This window comes from Phaseolus vulgaris, chromosome 7 (assembly GCF_051622355.1).
Source record: "Phaseolus vulgaris cultivar YP4 chromosome 7, ASM5162235v1, whole genome shotgun sequence".
Lineage (NCBI taxonomy): Eukaryota > Viridiplantae > Streptophyta > Magnoliopsida > Fabales > Fabaceae > Phaseolus > Phaseolus vulgaris.
Genome location: NC_143504.1, coordinates 52,277,714 through 52,298,818, shown reverse-complemented (window position 1 = coordinate 52,298,818; position 21,105 = coordinate 52,277,714). Strand labels below are relative to the sequence as shown.

Below are 21,105 nucleotides of genomic sequence, written 5' to 3'. Positions count from 1 at the left end.
AGTGGAGAGCGGTGCCAACAACAGTGGAGGAAGAGGTGCAAAGTGGTGGCAGAGCGAATCAGAATGGTGGCAGCAACGCGCGACTATAGTGCTAGAGGCAAAAGCAAGAGAGAAATAGTTTTATAGTTTTATGCGCGAGTAAGCAATGAAAGCGCGAGGAAAAAAAATAGGGTAAATAGACATATTACACCGGTTGGATTAACCAACCTGTGTAATATGTCTAGCGCCAAAGTAAGTTTTTTTAAAACTTTATTTTTTTAACTATGAAAAGAACATATTACATCGATTGTAAGGACTAATACACCGGTTGTAAGGACCAACCAGTGTTTTACAACCCGTGTAAATATGTCAAATATTTACAAAATTGTGCGTTTTTATTTATATAATTTCTTGATACTCTAATTTTGTTACATGATACTCTGATTCCGTTACATGATATTATCATTAAATATAATTATGCATAATGAAAGTTATTAAAAATCAATATTAATTATCCATGTTTATGATAACTTATAATTAGACCATCACACTCACAGAGTAATCTCAACTCATTTTAATTTATTTTTTAAACACTTAAGGGCATATTACACCGAATGGATTAACCAATCGATGTAATATGTCTAGCGTCAAAATAAGGGTTTTAAAAACTTTATTTTTTAACTCTGAAAAGAACATACTACACCAGTTGGTCCTTACAACCAGTGTAATATATCCCAAATATTTACAAAAATATCACCATGTTTTATTCACACCGACTATTAATTAACTGACTTAATATGTCGTTGTAGTATGTTTTTTCTGCTCTAGTGAGATTTAAAGGTTTTGAAATGATATTAAATGCAAATGTAGACGAAGATGGATGTATTGTTCATTTTGATCTATTCTTATAAATTGAACCACTCATGGTTGGAGATCCCACATCGACTAGAGATTAGGACATTTCATGGTATATTGTGGGTGCAAACCTCACCCTTGTGAGCCGATTTTATGGGGTTGAGTTAGACTTAAAGTTCACTTCTTAATATGGTATCAGAGCCATTTAAAGCATATCCTAGCGAGTGTTTGGTGGGCTTATCAGGTCACCCGCTATCGGGTCATTATTGGACCACCCATAATATGTTATCTCACGCACGAGTTGTCACTCTCGGCGTGAAGGGTGTGTTGGAGATCCCACATCGACTAAAGATTATGACATTTCATTGTATATTGTGGGTGCAAACCCCAACCTTATGAACCAGTTTTATGGGGTTGAGTTAGACTTAAAATGCACTTCTTAATACTCACCTTTTTTAAGAAGTCATTAGAGATATCAAATGGATTGGATTGTTTATACTAGTTTGTTTACTATTAATCATGTATACACTTACTAGTTAGTAAGGGAAAAAGAATTTCATTTTTAGGAACAAAGACTAATTCACCAAGGACAATAAGATCAAGTTTAGCAAAAGTACCAAATTCTTGCAAATAAAATGAGATGACACCAAGTATAATAATCTGAGCATTCATCATTTAGATGATTACGTACTTTCATTGTGAAGCATGAAATAAAGCAATTCATTTAGTTCAGCAATTTTATTCACAAAAATACACTGACAAAAAATGAGATGAGAACGTGAATAATGACAATACAAATGTTAAATTACAATATTTTAGAATGTCTCTAATGTACAAATGCTTTTCGATTTTAGTAAATAATTTTTTACACGGAAAATCATTATATAATAACTTCTCTCTCGTATTTAATCAATTTATAACCCTCTTACAATAATAAAGTTTAAAGTTATAGCTTTTATTTAATGCATTTTTACTACTAATTTTAATAATTAAAATTGTAAAACTATTACTAAATTTGATTAAAAAGGAAAACATACAAAATATTGGTGTTTGATTTTGTGTATATTATATGTGTTCTCTAATTTATTCTAGAGTTTTCTTGTGGGTGAACTCTCTTATATGTACCACCGCCTAAAATTAATGTTGATGTTGTGTATCACTTCCTCAAGTCCCTAAAATCTTTTGTAACAGTTCACCTTCAAATATTTGGTAAAAAATTATAATAACACAAATTCAATCTAGTTAAATATGCCTAACTAACATAAACAAATTAAGACAATATCGCATAGCACCTAAAACGCGAAGTTTAAGCGGGGAGTGAAGTAATTGAACTTACGAAGTCATCAAAAAAGAAAAATTCAGTGATAAAAATATAACTCAACTAACAATTAGTAATTATTATTTTTTATTGAGTATTTGAGTAAGGACTAGTAGACTTTTAGTTTGTAGACCCATTTGACAGAAGATGCTATTTTTACCCCCCATTATTACTACTTTCTCTTTATATCAGTTGTTCAAAACACCTCCAAAATTAGCTTTCACTTTTTCTTTAATTAACTTTTTCGGTAGTTTTTCATCCTTCTCCATTAACATCATCGATTTGGGTTTAATTTAAGATTTCTTTTGCATTTGTATAGACTATTTGAGCCGACTTATATGATGGTAAATAACTTTAAAATAAAATTTGTTTATTTCCTTCCTTGACTTAACAAGTGGACTTAATTATGTAACTAAGTTATCTGCATTGCCCAGGTGAAGTAATTATACATAGACTATACTTAAAAAGGAATATAATTTTGATTAATCAAATAAACTAGAACGAAATAAAAACAGAATTTTTTTACATATATTTTATGAACAAGATTTTTGCGGTGAAGAAATATTTAACTTGTCGCTTGACTTCTTAGATAGAAAAACTATATTTTTCTTACACTTTCATACCTTCTTTCTATATTTTTATATTTTTTTAATTTCAACTATACCCTTCTGAATACATGTTAAAGTTTTGTTTTGGTGTACAATGTGATAACTTCAAGTTGTCTTGATTGTTTATGGTGGACGTGGTGGTTGATGATTGCTGATAGTAGACATTGATGATTGATAAAAGTGTAAACATTGATGATTGATAAAAGTTTTGTGATATTTTTGTCCTTCAATTTTTTATTTGTTTATTTTTTTTTTTTATATCAAGAATACATATTATGGTAAGGATGAATTGTGGATGGTTTAGGATTCGAAAACTATTAACAGATTAAATACATTTTAGATTTGTTAATCCAAAATAGATTTTTTTAAAGAAAAATATATATATTTTAGATCGTAAAATTTGGTAGATTTCATAATCCAAAAAGTATAAAAAGAAAAAATATATCGCCTCACCCATGTATTGGTGTTCAGGAAGAAAGAACAGAAAAGCTGATTTAAAATTTAAAACATTGATTTCATAATGTTGTGTAGTCTGCTACTTGTATAACTAGAAATAAAATTAACCAATCAAATTTCAATGTCACATTGTTGCGTATTGGTCGAAGTTTTAGCTACATAATCTTTATTATATAAATGATATCTTACTTTATCCTACTCTACAATAAATATTAATATTTATAATAGAAAAATTAAAAAAAACAAAACACTTTCTTAATGAAAATACAAGTCAAATGTTTCAAAATATTTTAAAATTATAAATTTTTATAAATAATTAAAATATTAATATTTATGGAGAAGCAGGTGAAATAGGTGTAAAATAAATATTTTTGTTATATAAATAAACTGCAGCATGCAAGAGGCTACATAGACACTCTATCATAGATAGTAGTAAGACCAACCAAATCCAAACTCATACATAACAATACCTAAGAGACTCATAGGATAGTAAACTAAAGCTTAAACAAGTTTTACAGTACTTTTATAACACTTAGCAATACCATTATGGCTTCTTCTACCGAATCACATTTTCCTATGCATGTGGTGGCACAGGTAGTGACCCGCCACCACCTCCGGGAAGAGTGGGAAAAGTAGGGGTACAGCCACCAGGGAAAGTGCAGAATCCGTTTGGCCCAAAGCCCACACCGGTGAAGCTGAAACCTGGGCTTGGGCTTGGAAATATACCTCCAAGGCCTCCGGATCCGGGGAAGTTCTGGGGCTGTTCCACATCCTCCTCCTCCTCCTTGAGTAATCTTCCTCCTTCCACATTGGAAGCACACACCAGAACCACCATGGCCAACATCACCAACACCTTAGTCACTTTCTCCATGCTTTGTATTTTCAGAACACTTAGGTATCTATCTATGCACGATGAGAATGCTCACATTTCTCTCGCCTTTTATAGTGCCAATCCTTCTGGCCTTTGCTTTTAATGCACCCTCACACATAAACGTTTTAGTTATCTTTCAACTTAAAAAAAAAACTAAACTTATAGTTTTCAGACAAAAGTATTTCTCTTTTTAAGACATGTTAATGTTTTCCCCTAATATTAAATAGTTCTGTTAAGCGTGTTTGAGCAGTAGTATTTATGGGGCAACAACAATTTTTCTACCCAATATCTTCTAAGGTGCACTAAGCCATGCTAGCTATAACACTCTTTAGGTGTAAAAATCATGTGGCTGGTGAAGCACACAAGATAGGGTTTTAAGATCATTTATTACTGTAGTTGGGAATTATTGAATTTTTCCAACTAACCACAGTTGAGGTTGAAACAAGGGTCAGTGATCCTTAAAAATCTCTGGACATTGACAGAGGAGTTAAAAATACGTTTCCAAGTTCTTGTACGGAATTTTCCAGCTACACAACTCAAGTCCAAAAGTCTAATAGAGGTCAAAAAAAATGGTCCCGGCGGGGCTCGAACCCGCGACCTTCGGCTCATAAGACCAACGCTCTAACCAACTGAGCTACGGGACCATATATTTATCACTAATAAATAAATTTACAAGATCATATCATCAACGTCTTGAGATTGTCTAAATTCCTCTTAACATGTTGTTAGAGAACAAAAGTTTGTACGTAGTTGCAGAAGGAGCAAGTCCACCACCTAGTTGTTTACAATACAATTCCATAATAATATGATGGAAAATCATGCCTTAAAAACGATGCAGATTGCATGATATATAGTGCTCACACCTATGCTTAATCCTTGGTTGAGGAAAGACTTGAACTCCAACTAGTGTGAACTCCTTGAAACTTACACTGACATTATAATTGTCACTTATGCACCACCCAATCCTCCATTTATCACCACTCTTTAAGTGTAGATGCTATGTCAAACAAAGCTTGGATTATGACCTAAGCATATCTTATGGATGAGGCTCAAGCTCATGTCCTAGTTCAGGCTCAACAACTAGGTCCGTGCCAAAGAGGATTCAAGAAGATTGAGACTTTGCTACTGATGACAAATAAACTTTTCTTTATATGTTCAAAGAGGACTACAAGGAGTAAAGCCAAAACCATGAGAGCTAGTTTCTTTATTTGTAATTTTAGTAGAACATGTTCCTTTAGCATAATAAGGGAGGTGTGCTTATCATTGTAGCTTGAGTGAAGTCTTTTAGAGTAGGAAGTTAACCTAGCTTCTAGAACTTTGCTCTTAGGATGCGACATTGACTTTAGTCAATACCCTAACAACCACTCTTTTGTGTATTTTCCCACCCTACCCTTGTTCCTTGCTCTCCAAAGCACCGTCTCCTATAAATAGGGTGTTTTGACTCATGTTTTATAAGATCAATTGTATGAGTAAAATGCTGCTAAATATTGCAAGTTTTTACTTGTCTAAGTTAGACACTTTGATCTCCACCTTCTCCTTTCTCCAAGTGATATGACACAACCAATCACTCTTCATACCTTTCATACACCTATAAGGAATCCATTGCTTCCGCCACCATTTTCAAATCTACAAGAAGAACAACCGGTCATGAAGTGAAATCCATCAATACCTCTAAAAAATCATTATGAGAGAAATCTTTATATTTTGCTTTGGAAAACCACAACATCATGGTCAATTTGAAACTTCCACAACATCTTCTGTGAGCTTAGATGTACGCTTGTAATGGCATGGCTAAAGTATAGTTGAAGAATAATGATATTTTAATAACTATATTTAATCATATAATTAAATTTTAATTTTATTTTAACTTATTAACTAATTATTTACATTATTACATTACTATAATATAGTTATTAAATGGTTTTTTTATAGTTTATTTTTCATGTTATAATGTTAAGGTTTAGCAACCATGTATAAATATAAATTTTTTTAACTTCATCGCTATGTAGCTTAGAAATTTAGCTGTTCTTTGATTGGTTACAGGAGTTGGATCACAAAAAATACGTATAATTTTGTGCAGATTGTCAAAGAAAATACTTGTACAAATTCAACCAATGATAAACCATCAAAGTGTCTGTATATTTGGGTGCAGTAATTTTCTTTTTCTATTCGTTAGTTTCTACTAAAAGGTTCCATATAAAACAAAAGTTGTATCAGTGATATTTTGGTGGGGTTCGGTAAGAAGAATTTTTACACCGGGAGGTGAACATGTTTTAAACGCTGAAAACAAAACTATACTAAGAAAATAATGCATGAATATCAAAGTGAATTGAAACTACAATGAAGATTTTAAAACAACACGTAAAACATAAATGAATTTATAAACCTACAATGAAATACCAACTCAAGATGTGTGAAGGGGATGTTCCTCTTTGATTGTTACTATCCTTCTCCTTAGAATAATGTGGTATTGAAAGATTAAGTTATTTGAAGTTGAAGATATCAAAATTAATATGGTTTCAAGGCAGGTAATAGGTGCAAGATGAACACTAATATCATATGTGTCTTTTGATGCAAATTGGACGGTCTGGTATAACCAAAACAATTTAGATAGTCTGTCAACAAATTAGATGGTCTAGTTAGAATAAAAAGACTAAACGATCTGATGTTTAAACAGTTTATAAGAATAAACATATTAAGTAATCTCGTTTTTTATGCATTAGACAACCCTCATTTTCTTCTGTCTTTATATTGCCTTGTATCTTTTTGTTATAGTTATGTTAATCAAATGATATGATTCTTCTCTCATTTCCTTGCCTTTCGTATTTCCTTTCATGGTATCAAGGGTCAATCATGGTTAATTTTGAATTTTTCCATATCTTCCTATCTTCATCATTTTGGTACTAGATACTAAAAAACATAAAGTTTGGATTTACAATCTTTCAATTTGTTTTTAGTTTGACTCGGGTCATAGAAACTAATTCGAAAGTAACCACAATATGGGTTAGTAAAAGAAAACAAATAAAAACTTAAACGATAATCTTCTCGTTCTATTTCGTGACATTAAAACAGGACATTAAAGGACATTAAAGTTTTCCAGTCGTTAAAAATATTTTTGTTTGGAAATGATACAAAGATATGCACAAAGATGATAAAAAGTAATTGCAAATGGTAATTTGATAAAATTTGTTTAAGAAAAGATAAACCTTAGAGATATTCGAAAAACAATGTTGAACAAAGTGATTTCGCGATTTCAAATTTTAACCTTTTTTGATACATAATTTCTTTGGTTGAACGCATATAGTAGATATGTATATTTAAAATATTTTGTTCAAGTTTTTAATCAAAAACTTGTACACATTCTATTCGTTCATCGGATCATCTAATGAATATATGCTACAAATATTTAGATAATCTAATAAATTGTATATCATATTGTAGATGCTTACCTTCAACTATAAAAACTCTATTTACATATTTCAATATTACCACAAATCATTAAAATGAGTTTTGGTTATCATTGAAACATAATTAGCATCAAGGACCATAATAGACTGTATATCATATTATAGACGCTCACCTTCAATGGTAGAAACACTGTTTAGATATTTCAATATTACAACATAGAAACACTGTTTTATCAATATTTTCATTAAATTTTAATTTTTTAATTTTTTTTATTATAAATATTAATATTTTATTATGGGTATGAAATGAGTAAGGTGTCAAAATATCATATTTTTTTTAAAAAAATATGTCATTATAATAAATATTGTACAAAATTATCCATTGTTATTCTCTCACTTAATTAAATAAAGCAAAAAAAGAAAAAGGAAATATGATATTGAGAGTATAGAGATTGAGGAGCAACGAGAATAGTGTGATTGCAGGGTAGGGAGAAGGAGATGGTGTAAGAAGCAGTGAGCAAGTGGTACAGATGATTGGGCATTTCGATTCTGTTTCAGCATTTGCGTCTCCGATCTAACTTCTCTTGCCCTATCGCATCAGCATCGGTAAGTCTCTCATTCTGTTCTTCCGTGATCTCCATTTCAATTTCACCTTTCTCGATCCGTCTCTCGCTTCAACCAATTCGTACTCGATTCTCGTCATAGCTGTTTCACAATTCATTCCATTTCTGATCATTTTCCTAAATTCTGTGAGATGTTGTTTTGCACTGAATTGTATGACTTGTTAGACACTTAGTGGCTTTTTCTGCGTCGATTGTATCAAATTGCTTTCTCTGACAGGCTTGGTGACGATGGAGCCAAAGCTATGAATTAAGTGGTTCGATTGTTGTTATTGTGCTTGCGTAAACTATGGGGACAGAAAACCCTGGTCGACCAGCCTTCCCTTCTAGACCACCCTTTGCTGGTACACAGGGTATGGCACCTTTTTCGTCAACTGGGACCATGGTTGGGTCAGAGCCTCCTTCTTTTAGACCTACTCCTCCTGCTCCTCCCTTGGCATCCACACCATTTTCATCATCTGCGCCACCGGGCCACTTTAATGACCCCTCAGTGTCTCATTCTCCTTCCAATTTCTCACCTGCTGCTGGACCTTTCCAGCGTTTTCCGATGCCACAGTTCTCCTCAAATGCTCAAGCGCCTCCCCTGCGTGCTCCACTCATGGGACAACCAACATTTCAACCTTCTGCGGGTCAAACACAGTCTTTTCCGGCTTCTCTTCAGCCTCAGCCGCACACGCCTTTTGTTTCAATAGGGTCTCCCCCTCCTGCACTTCCAGGATCGAGTGTTCCTCCTGTGTTTCAGCCATCTTTTCCTGGATATCCGCAGAACCAGGCTGGTGCAGAAATGCTAAATCAAGGAAATTATGGGCCTGTCCATGCACCACCTATGCCTTTTCACCCTCACCAAGGAGGTTATGTTTCGCAGCCCCCAATGGCTGCTCCGCCAGGCACCCAGCCCATGCGATCTGAACCGCCTACGGGTGTCCTTGGTGGCTTGACTGAAGACTTTAATTCGCTATCAATTCAAACTCGTCCTGGACTCATGGAGCCGTCCATCGATGTTAAAGAATTGCCAAGGCCATTGGAAGGCGATGAGGAGCAAAAGTTTTTATCTGATGTGTATCCCATGAACTGCAATCCTAGATATCTACGACTCACAACCAGTGGAATGCCTAACTCCCAGTCCTTATGTTCAAGGTGGCATCTTCCACTTGGAGCAGTTGTATGTCCACTTGCAGAGTCTCCTGATGTGGTTAGTGCCTCACTATCCTTTTCAATTATCTGTAACTCATAGAGGGCATGCTATTTTTCTTTGTGCATTGATTTTTCTTTGATTACAGGAAGAGGTACCCATAGTTAATTTTACTGCAACTGGTGTCGTACGCTGTAGGAGATGCCGCACATATGTGAATCCCTATGTCAAATTTACTGAAGGCGGAAGAAAGTTCCGGTGCAACACCTGCTCCTTGCTTAATGACGGTACTATTTACATTCACGTGCTTCACAAATTTAGAATAATAAAAGAAGAAAGTTGACCTAATTAATATTGAGAAAAATGACCTAAACTTCAGTCCATCACATTTTGAAAGAAGAGCAGGCTTAATGGTTCTTATTAAATTGAAGTAATGTACATATTTTAAAGAAGAAAATTGAAGTAATTAAGGCTCTGTTTAGGAGATATTAATATATTATTTGAAAGTGACCAAACTCCAGTCCATCACATTCTGAAAGAAGAACATGCTCAGTGGTTCTGAAAATTCATTATTTCAGTATTATTCCCATTTTAATTCCGTAGGGTCACTTCATAAAATCATGGTTATAGTTGACTTGTTACTTTTACAAGGTGGAATTGTAGTGTCAGAGACCATGTGATTGGTTTAATATATCTTTCTTAAGATGCTAGTATATTGAATCTTATGGTGTCAATCCAGACTGATAACCTGCATGCTTAATGATGATATTCTGTGATGAAAGTTGTCTGTTCGTCTTGACTGTAGCTTGCACGTTTAATTGGTTTAACATATCTTTCTTAAGATGCTAATTTATTGGCCTTATGTACAGTTCCTAGTGAATATTATGCACCATTAGATGCCACTGGCAGAAGAGTTGATTTGAATCAACGACCTGAGCTTACAAACGGTACTGTAGAATTTGTTGCCCCAGCAGAATATATGGTGCGGCCTCCTATGCCTCCAGTATATTTCTTCCTTATTGATGTTTCCATATCTGCGGTTAGAAGCGGAATGATTGAGGTAAGTACTTCACTTCGAGCTCTTTAATCATTAGTAGGTTTGTTGTTACCTTGACGATTTCATTCTTTTGAGTGGCAATTTTTTTTATTATATGCAATCTACTTATGCACAAACTGAAGCTTGGATGCAGTGTATAATTTGTACTGCATTCTATGGATTTCTTAACAAGATCAAGGGGTTTTCAGATCTGATTTAAGAAAATAATTGTAGAGCTGCAATATTCGTTTGTATTTGTGTTTGATTTGTGTAATTGAAACTCAGCTCACCAGGTACATGTGATAAATATTTTTTGACCACCCTGAACAAAAACATTGGGCTATAATGTATTGTCTTAAATGTTTTTATTTACTGCTGAAATATAGGTGTAAATATTGCACATTTACTATACGACAAAATATAGATTGATTGGATAACAAATATAAATTTGTTTGTAAGAAATCCCTAAAGTAAGGGATTGGGATTAGGAGTTTATTTGATAGATTTGCTCCAGATTTAGGGTCTTTATGTCTGGAGATTTATTTTCTTTATTTTAAGATATTTATTTCCTTTTATTAGGATTTCGTTTTTCCTCTAAATACCTATGTATTGTTTCCTTTTGAGATCAAGAAAAGTAATTCCATAATTATTGGTTATTGCCTACACATTTTTCACATGGTATTAGAGCTCTAGGTTTTTCATGTAGCCTTGGTCTCTCTTTTACCATTTACTTCAAGAGGTTGCAGCTTTAATCGCTGCAGTTTCATTGTAACAGCCTTTATTGTTGTTTTCTCTTTATAAGATGACCCGTCTGATCCAAAATCAATAGAGGAAGGAGGATTCTATATTGAGGAGATAAAAAGATTGAAAGACCTACTGGGAACACTTGAGAAACTCTTTGAATTGTACTCTCTTGCTCTCTCAGGTAATGTTTCTTATATGGGTGTCTCATATAGTACTTACTAACTCTTGGATTGTGGGAACGGGGAGCTACCGATCACATGACATACTCACCTCAATTCTTTCATTCTTATACCCCATCTCCAAGTAATTTGAAAATTATTAATGGCTCTTTAGCTACAGTTGCAAGATATGGAGATATCTATTTATCTTCCAAACTTACTCTTAAAAATGTTCTACACATGGTCATCAAACCTATGAAGCTCGGATACTCATATCGGACACCGACACTCGTATGACACCTGTAGGACATGTATCCGTGAAGTGTCCAATTTAAAAAGTATTTGTTAGATTTCTGACAATTCTAGTATGGTTCTAACACAATTTTAGAAAGGAAAAATACATTGATTTTCTCAAAATTCAAACTTTATTGTACAAATTATTATTATGATTATAAAAATAAGAAACAAATTCTTGTGAATCAGTCATGAAAAAACATCTTTCTGCTTCAAAAAATAATCTAAAACATACTTGTGCACATAAATCTTTATTGTCAATTTATATAATTCATAATTATATAATATATAGATTTGTGTCCCCGTGTCCTACATTTTAGAGATTTTACGTATCTCTGTGTCCGTGTCGTATCAGTGTCAGTGTCTGTGCTACATAGCATCAAACTCGCTAACTCGTCCAAGTTTAAGAGTCTACTCCTGTGTCACGAGTCAACTCGTGAACAAACCCATTTTTCAGCAAACTCAAGCCAGACTCAAACAAAATCGGTAGAATCAGTCAAACCCGCGAATCTCAAGTCGAGTGAATGAATTCAAATTTATTTTGTTTTGTACTTGTGTTTGTTCGTGCTTCATTTGTGATTTTTGTTTTCATTCTTGTTGTCGCTCACCATCTCTCACCATCGTGTAACCGTCGCCTTGCCATCGTTTCGTGTCGGGTTGCCTCACCTAGCACCACTGTGGTGTTCTACCTTCGTTTTCATTTAGATACTCTGGTTCAGTGTCATGGCTAGGTTTCACAATTTTGTTTGGGGTTGGGTTGGGTTCGCGATTTTGTTCGGGGTGAATGATGAATGGAGAATAAGCAATGGTAGTGGCATGTGTGGTTTCAGGATGGAGGTTTCATGCATAAATATATGTTTCAACCTTGATATATAAACATTCATCGTTTTTTTACATTTCAATTACATCAATCGTATCATCTACGCTCCACTCATCTTTAACTCACTTTTCTTGCATCCAAACAACATAAATTTTCACACTCTTTCTCCTCTTTCCTTCCCTTTCCACTCTCACTCACACTCTTCCAAACATCTTCTCCCTTTTCACTATTCATCTTCCCCCTTTTCATTGTTCATCTTCTCCCTTCTCACTGTTCGTCTTCTCCCTTATTACTATTCATCTCCTTTTTCACTGATCATCTTCTCCTACCCTCTTTTCATCATTTGTCTTCTCCATTCTTCCTATTCTCTGATATTGGTCTTCTTCACTGTTCATCTTCGTTATTTGTCTTCTCTGTTGAACTCCGTCTTCATTGAGTTTCTTCTACACTGTGTTCTTCGTAATTTTTCATTTTTCGTTCCTTTCTCATGTATGTCTGTGACAGAACAAACAAATATAGAAATATATAGACACTTCATTAAGGAAAAATTTGAAGAAGGTTTAGTATGCATGTCATTCATTCCATTCAAAGAACATGTGGCTGATGTGTTGACAAAAGTACGCAATGCCTCAAACTTCTATAATCTCATAACCAAGCCGAGAATGGAGGATATTTATTCATCAGCTTGAGAGGGGGTGTTGAAATATGGGTGTCAACATTGCACATTTACTGGACAATAAATATAGATGGATTAGATAATAAATATAGATTTGTTTGTAAGAAATCCCAAAAATTAAGGGATTTAGATAAATATTTTATTTGGTAGATTTGCTCCAGATCAAGGGTCTTTATGTCAGGAGATTTATTTCTTTTATTTTAGGAGGTTTATTTCCTTTTATTATGATTTTTGTTTTTTCTTGAAATACCAATGTATTCTGTTTTTTTTAGACAGTAATTCTATAATTCTTGCTTACTGCCTACACATTTTTTCACATTTACAGTTGAGACAATCCAGTGATCTTCTCATTAAAATCTGGTTAATTTAGATTTTCACTGATCTTTCAATATTACAAGCCAGATTGTGCTTATCTGATTTAAGTTTATTTGAACTGAAAATGGGTTTTGTAAAATTGGCCTGTGTATGCTTTGTCAGCCTGCAACCACTGAGAAAAACTGCTGTTGTGTTCTTGCAAATTAGTTCATGCTTCCAAATACCGTCATTACAAAACCACATGCACAACTAAAGTAAAAAAGAAGAGGTAGGATTGGACCATGAGGGAAAGCACACATAGGAAGGGAGGAAAAAGAAAGAAGGATTAAATTTTAATCCTTTATGAGCATGATTGCGTTGGGTTATTTGTGTAGAGTAATTCTGGGTAGAATATATTTTAAAGAACTATTTTTGGTAGATTTAGTTTTACTTTTGGGAATATTTGCAAACAGCAATTTTGATTGATTAAGTGTTGTTTGAATTACTTTTCTTTTTTATTGTAAATACACACACACACACTGTCTATTCTATGATTCTATCTATGTAATTGTTTTTTGAGTATTTATAATTTGTTGTGGACAAAATTGTCAAATTATACCCAATATGACCAGAAAGTCATTTACCTAGGTCGTAACAAATGTTTTTATGGGAACTCTAGTTTGTTGATGTATTTTTTCATTTGGGGATGCCAAAATCTTGTTCTACCCAGAATTAATTTCTTTTGTACAAGATAAAGTTAAGCTTCAGGTGTATTCTGGAGTTGTTATCCAAACTCACACCATTTTTTATTGGTGGTTCATGTTTTTGTTTTTATTCCAGGTTGTGGCTGAAACAATCAGGTCATGTTTAGATGAGCTTCCGGGCTTTCCACGAACACAAATAGGGTTTGCAACTTTTGACAGTGCAATACATTTTTATAACATGAAGGTCTGCAATATTATCAGTATTGCTATTGTTAATATATCTCTATCTTTGCCTTAATTGGCTCAACTTTTTGCTTATTATTCTGTTACACTTTTCCAGTCATCCTTGACACAACCACAAATGTTGGTGGTCTCAGATCTGGATGACATATTTGTTCCCCTGCCAGATGATCTTCTTGTCAACTTATCAGAATCAAGAAGTGTGGTGGAAGCGTTTCTTGATAGTCTACCATCCATGTTCCAGGACAATGTGAATCTGGAATCTGCTTTTGGTCCTTCTCTGAAGGCTGCCTTTGCGATTATGGTATATTAGTCCCTTTTTGCCTACTACTTTGAATTGTTTTGTTATTATTATAGGTTGTTGTTTGGTTGCAACTCATAAGTAGTAGTGAGCTTTTTTACACAAAAAGCATTGAACATTGTTTCTATTAATTGAAAGTTAAAACAATGCTAATGAGAGGATTAATGTTGGACATTGTGAACGCAAACTTACAAGTTATAATTTTCTATTATTTGTGTGTATTGTGTATTTGTGCGTGTGTGTAAATGTATTTCCTGGGATCATGGCAGGAAAATCTTAACCCAGTTCTAGAAAATTCATCTAACATGACAGTTATTATTGGAATATCTTATTTAAATTTGAATAATGGATACTTTGTTCAATTGCAAGGATGGGCCTTCTATTACTGCTAGAATAAATCTGATACAAATGTCATTGAATAAATCTGATATATCATCATGAACCAAGTTACATGCACATAGATGCATTTTTTACATCCCTTTACCAAATTCCACTTTCCTATGCATTTCTGTGTTGTGAATTTTTCCTGCCTCTATACAGAGTCAACTTGGAGGGAAATTGTTAATTTTTCAAAACACACTCCCATCTCTTGGTGCTGGCCGATTGAAACTACGTGGAGATGATTCTAAAGTTTATGGCACAGATAAAGAACATGTGTTAAGATTGCCAGAAGATCCCTTTTACAAACAAATGGCTGCTGAGTTTTCTAAATTCCAAATCTCAGTTAATGTGTATGCATTCAGTGATAAGTACACCGACATAGCATCCCTAGGTAAATATTTATAATCTCCTTTAACTTCTCCATGGAATGGGTATTTAGGATGATTCTCGATGAAATGTTGTTGTTTAACTATGGTTTTCTTAGTCCTCTCTCAATTTCATTCCGACTTTTGAATAATAAACTTAATTGAATGATTACCATATATTTACTCTCTTGTGTTGTTTGATATTACTGTGTGATTAAGATGAGTGAATGTCAACTAAAAGGGCCACTCAAATATGTGTCTACAAAGGGTTATCTCCCTTTCCTTAACTGCTTAGTTGGCATTGGCCAATTATTTGGTGATGCATCTTAATTGGATGCGAACAAATGCATGCATTTTCTTTCCCTGTAATTCTGTTTAATTTGCCTCCTTCGGTATAAGTGGTATTATTCTAAGCACATACCCTTGCAGCTAACAAACTTATATTTATAGGTGACGAAGTGCACTATATGCTTACAATTTACTTTTGACAGGAACTCTGGCAAAGTATACCGCTGGTCAACTGTATTACTATCCAGCTTTCCAATCAGTCATTCACGGGGAGAAACTAAGAAATGAGCTAAGGAGAGACCTTACCAGAGAAACTGGCTGGGAAGCTGTATTGCGAATTAGATGTGCAAAAGGTTTGTGTATTCATTTGAATTTTGACCTTGCTTACCTTTTGTTTTTCTTCTGGCTCGTGCAGCAAGTATTCAATTATATACAAATATCTATAATACAATAGTTGTTGACTGTTTTTGTGCTTCTAGGTGTCCGTTTCACAACTTATCATGGAAACTTTATGCTAAGGTCCACAGATTTATTAGCACTTCCAGCTGTGGATTGTGATAAAGCCTTTGCCATGCAGTTATCACTTGAAGAAACATCATTGACAACTCAGACAATGTATTTCCAAGTTGCATTGTTGTATCCTATTTTCCATAATCCTTGACACGAGTTATAATTATAAATCATCCATATCTTTTCATGGTACTGTCATTCAAGATCTTGTTCTTGCAGCATAATCATCTATGTGAATCATGAGGCCTTTCTCATCCATCACGTTTTTTGCATTAAGAATATGTTTGTTACAGATTAAAAACTCATTCCTAGGAATACGAACTTGGGAATGTAGATTTCTCATGTTTGTTACTCATTAAAAACTTCCTAGGAATGTAGATTTCCTGTGTTTTATTATGAGCATTGGAAATGTATTCTAAGGTATTGCTTATTCCCTAGGAACTAGTTATGCCGTGAATTAAGTCATTTCTATTGGAAAGACAAAATAAAGTGACCTTATTTTATCTTTTTCATTTTTGTTTAAGCACATTTTACTGTGTATTTTTATTGTTATTTCTTCTATGTTTTGCATCAATGTAGATTTCTGTCATGCTTGTTATTCAGTTAAGGTCATTATGGCAGTACGATTAGAATCTGAAACTTCTGCAAGAAATGGTGTGTCCTTAACAAATAAAATAGGTATACTGCATCTTGTGGAGAAAGGCGTATCAGAGTACATACAGCTGCGGCTCCAGTAGTGTCAGAATTGGTAGACATGTATCGCTTGGCTGATACTGGTGCAATTTTATCTCTGTTTAGTAGGCTAGGTAGGGTGACATGACTTCTATTCTAGTTACATCATATGCATGGATAGTAGATTCATAGTTTCTTTCATCTTCCTAAGCAGTTCCTTCATATTTGCAGCAATTGAGAAAACATTATCCCATAAACTGGAAGAAGCCAGGAGTGCTGTACAACTAAGAATTGTGAAAGGCCTCCGAGATTATCGAAATATCTATGCTGGGCAACATCGTTTGGTGAATAGGATGGTATATCCTGAGTCATTAAAGTTCCTAACCTTGTATGGCTTAGCTCTTTGTAGATCAGCACCTCTCCGTGGTGGGTATGGGGATGTTTCACTAGATGAACGGTGTGCTGCTGGACACACAATGATGACCCTACCAATAAAAAGGATGTTGAAACTTCTCTACCCTAGTTTGCATCGACTTGATGAATATCTTCTAAATGTATGCATTTACTGCCTCTGAAAACTCATAAATAAAATGGTTTAAATGTCTGCTCCTTGAATTATTTCTGTTTTTGTGTTTATGTTCAGGCTGATGACTTGAGAAGCATTGACAGAAGGTTACCTTTGACTGGGGAGAGCTTGGATTCTAGGGGCCTTTATATATATGACGATGGCTTCCAGTTCATTTTATGGTTTGGTAGAGTGATTTCACCTGACATAGCTAAAAACTTACTTGGGTCTAACTTTGCAGCAGAGTTATCAAAGGTATAGTATATAATATATTCAAGAAAGACAAGAAGAAAGCACAGTAGAGTACATGAGTTTATTATTATTGTCATTTTAAGTCTTCTGTTTCTACAAGTACTTTTCGGTTCTTCATTAAAGCTTGTTAATGTTCAGATTATTTTCTCTCTGCAGTCTGATGCGTGCGTATACGATTGTTGAATTATAAACAGTTACTATATCGAGCTTGCTTGGTAGATTAGGATAATTGATAGCACCTAGTACTTGAACAAATTATTGACATTTTCTTACATTTGAGCTGAAAAGTATATTGTATGTGAACCTTAAGATATATCACCGGAGTGTTCAATAGATAAATTTATGCATTTCTCAGTGCTGCAGCTTCTTGATAAAAAAGAATAATTCATAGTGGATTTTCTGTTAAATTTGTCCCTTAATTGGTTTAGACTTACGCCAGTGTTGATCGATATCCTATTTAATAATATTGTAGACTTCTGATGTATTCCTCCGCTGTTTCTGTCGTTCAATAACATTTGTCATCTATCTTCTACTGTGTAAATGTTTTGTTTCCTCTAACAGGTTACTCTAAATGAGAATGAGAATGATAATGAGATGTCCCGGAGGCTGATAAAGGCACTTGAGAAGCTCAGAAGTACTGACCGTGCATATTACCAGTTGTGCCGCCTTGTGAGGCAAGGTGAACACCCCAGAGAAGGATTCCTTCTTCTTTCAAACCTGTTTGAGGATCAGATGGGTGCTAATAATGGATATGCTGATTGGATAATACAGATTTCCCGACAAGTGCAGCAATCATAATACAGAGGTATTGATTGTAGTCTTCTGTTAGGAAGCTTCAATTAAATCTGGTGGTTTGCATGCGGGCAATTGATAGTCACCATCTTTATTTTACCTTGATGAATATTTCCCATCCTCTGGTAATTCTCCGTATGATATACGAGTGGCATTACAGTGCCCAGTCATAATCAACCAACAGTACATGTAGACTGTGAAGCAGTTTTACATTATATATCCAATGAAATTTGGATCACCTAAAACTAGCCTAGATAGGGGGAAACATTATGTAGAATTTAGTACGAAAGAATTGCAGTTTGTGCATGTATACATTTAGGAAGGTTAATCAAGTGAGAACCTGAGAAGTGAGTAAGAGTTTAATATTAAGTATTGAAACACACATAAATGGTAAGGAATGTTTTTACTTAAATAAATTTCAATATTGATAATTTATTTGAGATTGAACAATCAAAGTTATCTGCTCCCGTGCTCTGACATGATATGTCCTCATATACATTACATATATATATATATATACCTTATGTAGCGATTCCCTTGTGAACATTTTCTATGGCTTAATATGGTGGGTTTTCTTTTGTCAGGATTGTTGCCTTTCTCGTAACTGAAGGAGAGTGTTTCGTTTCTTCATTAGAAATAAATTGAGGTTATGCATGGGGATGTATTACAAGCGTGGATGCTTTATGGAAACTGTATGTTCGTCCTGGAATGTATCAATTAGGTGAAATGTATCTTAGTGATTAGATTCAAAGTGCTTTTCTGTCCTAGGAATAGAAAATAAAACTTTTTTTTTATTTTATAGGTTGCAATTTTCTGTCGTATATTTTCATTTTTTATTCAAATTGTTTTCTGGCTAGTGAGAGAGTAAACACAGAAAGAAATGGCGCGTCAAAATCAGTTTGTTAATTCTTGAATTTTCTTTGGTCATAATTTTTATTTATTCTGATATTTAGATTTCGGAACTATGCTCTTCCAAGCTATCACTTTACCTTTGTCAAATATGAAGAGCATGCTGGTTGTTGAAATGTAAAAGTTGTAAAAGTAAATATTTAGGTTACTATATTTTTACATTTTATTTTGTTTAGAAATAAACATTTTATTAAAAATAAAAATTAGACGGTAAAATCGGTATAATGATTAAAAGAATTATTTCAGTATTGAAGAAAAAATATATACAATTATTTGTACCATTGATATTCTCTTATTACATGCCTAACCTCCATTCTCCCTCCCTATTTCATCACATTTCATCTTATAAAAGATTTACGCAAGTGCTTCTCTTTTTCCTAGTTTTAAATACTGTAATATTAAGACTTCGTAGTTTCCATGAGGAGATTTTTAAGTGTTGAGATAAAAAAATAATAATAAAATGTAATTTATTGAGAAAACGACATCATCAAAATTCAAACTCTGGATCACTCAATTGACCAACTCAAACACACAAGTCAGTCCACTTGTACTTATGTCAACAACCAATTAATTAGTTCAAATGATATTTAAAATAATGTTTTCTTATATTTAAAAACAACCAAGATTGTTTGAAAAATAAAAAATTTACCGAAAATTGGTATCAGATAAGAAATAACAAATCCAACTGAATTAGTTTTATTAATATTCGTGATTCTTTTAAAACCCTTCTTTATTTTATATTAAGAACTAGAGAGACTATTGTCATGGAAAAAAAAACTTAGTATCACGTTATCTTAATTTTTAAAATGTATCTAGATTTTTTATCTCTTTCATTTTCGATTTTCATTTGTTATTGCTAAAGAATATTATGGTATATTGTTGAATTTTAAACTTAAGTATTATGATTTTTCAATGTTAAAACATAAAATATATATGTTATTTTTAGTTTTTTGTATTATTAAAATTTGATATTATATTTATCTTAGGTTATTTATTTAATAATTATTGCTATTTATTAATATCAACACTAGAAACTAGTTTATCTATATTTTTTATTTTTAAATTCAATATAAATTAATTTTAGTTTATAAAATAAATTTTATTTGTTTTCTTCTAGCTTATGAAAAAACTCACTCAAATAAATTCTAAACCCCAATTCAACCATTGAATATTAATTTGTTTCTTGACTGGTATAATTCTCAATCAGATATTTCAAACATTCAAATGGTGAGAAAATGTTATAAATTAATGAAAGGAATTTAATTATTAGATATTTTTATTTTTTTTAAACAAATTACAAAGTAATTGAATAAAATATAGTATGTGAAACACATTATTGGTGGGGCAATGACACCACATCTCTAGTACCACTATTAATTAATGCAACGAAAGAATGTGTTATTACGGACTTTGTCTTGATTATGAATAAAGTATTTGCATATTGAATTTCTCAACTCCAAAATTGGGTTAAATGACAAAGATAATGAGTATAATTAATACAATTATGTTATTAGAAATATTTATTATCATTTTCATGTTGAAACTGTGTACCACGGGTCAATTGAAAATAATCAACCATTATAAAAATTGAATACGTTATCATTTGTTTTTGACTTAATTAACTTTACTAAATATAACATAAATGAAACTATCATCTTCTTTTGAGAAATGAAAAAGTTAGCTTGAATGGGTTGTTGGGTTTAAACACCATTTAGGATCTTTACTCTTTTTTTATACACAAGTATAAAACTATTATTTTATTTTTAGTTTATATTTAATATAAAGAATTGCAAAGAAAACTAAATAAAAAGTGTTTTCTTTATTTTCAATATTTATGTTCCTTTTCCTATTACGTTCA

At 33.0% G+C, this 21,105-nt stretch overlaps 1 protein-coding gene and 1 non-coding gene across 3 annotated transcripts; one reads left to right on the top strand and one right to left on the bottom strand.

The window, feature by feature from the left end:
- Positions 1–4,657: 4,657 nt before the first annotated feature.
- On the bottom strand, positions 4,658–4,731 carry TRNAI-UAU (transfer RNA isoleucine (anticodon UAU)). Its single transcript has one exon. It is a non-coding gene; the product is annotated as a tRNA-Ile (tRNA).
- Positions 4,732–7,878: 3,147 nt separating this feature from the next.
- LOC137830110 (protein transport protein SEC24 A) lies at positions 7,879–19,252 on the top strand. Of its 2 annotated transcripts, XM_068637255.2 has the most exons (14): positions 7,879–8,100; positions 8,335–9,306; positions 9,395–9,533; positions 10,116–10,306; positions 14,109–14,216; positions 14,313–14,516; positions 15,054–15,285; positions 15,751–15,900; positions 16,027–16,183; positions 16,736–16,863; positions 16,961–17,283; positions 17,373–17,549; positions 18,108–18,351; positions 18,923–19,252. In XM_068637255.2, exons 2-13 carry the CDS (start codon positions 8,404–8,406, stop codon positions 18,342–18,344), a joined length of 2,949 nt encoding a protein of 982 aa, XP_068493356.2. In that variant the 5' UTR covers positions 7,879–8,100; positions 8,335–8,403; the 3' UTR covers positions 18,345–18,351; positions 18,923–19,252. The 2 variants fall into 2 exon arrangements, with proteins under 2 accessions (XP_068493356.2, XP_090161516.1); XM_090305390.1 differs by lacking the exons at positions 7,879–8,100; positions 8,335–9,306; positions 9,395–9,533; positions 10,116–10,306 and adding an exon at positions 11,085–11,207.
- Positions 19,253–21,105: the final 1,853 nt, after the last annotated feature.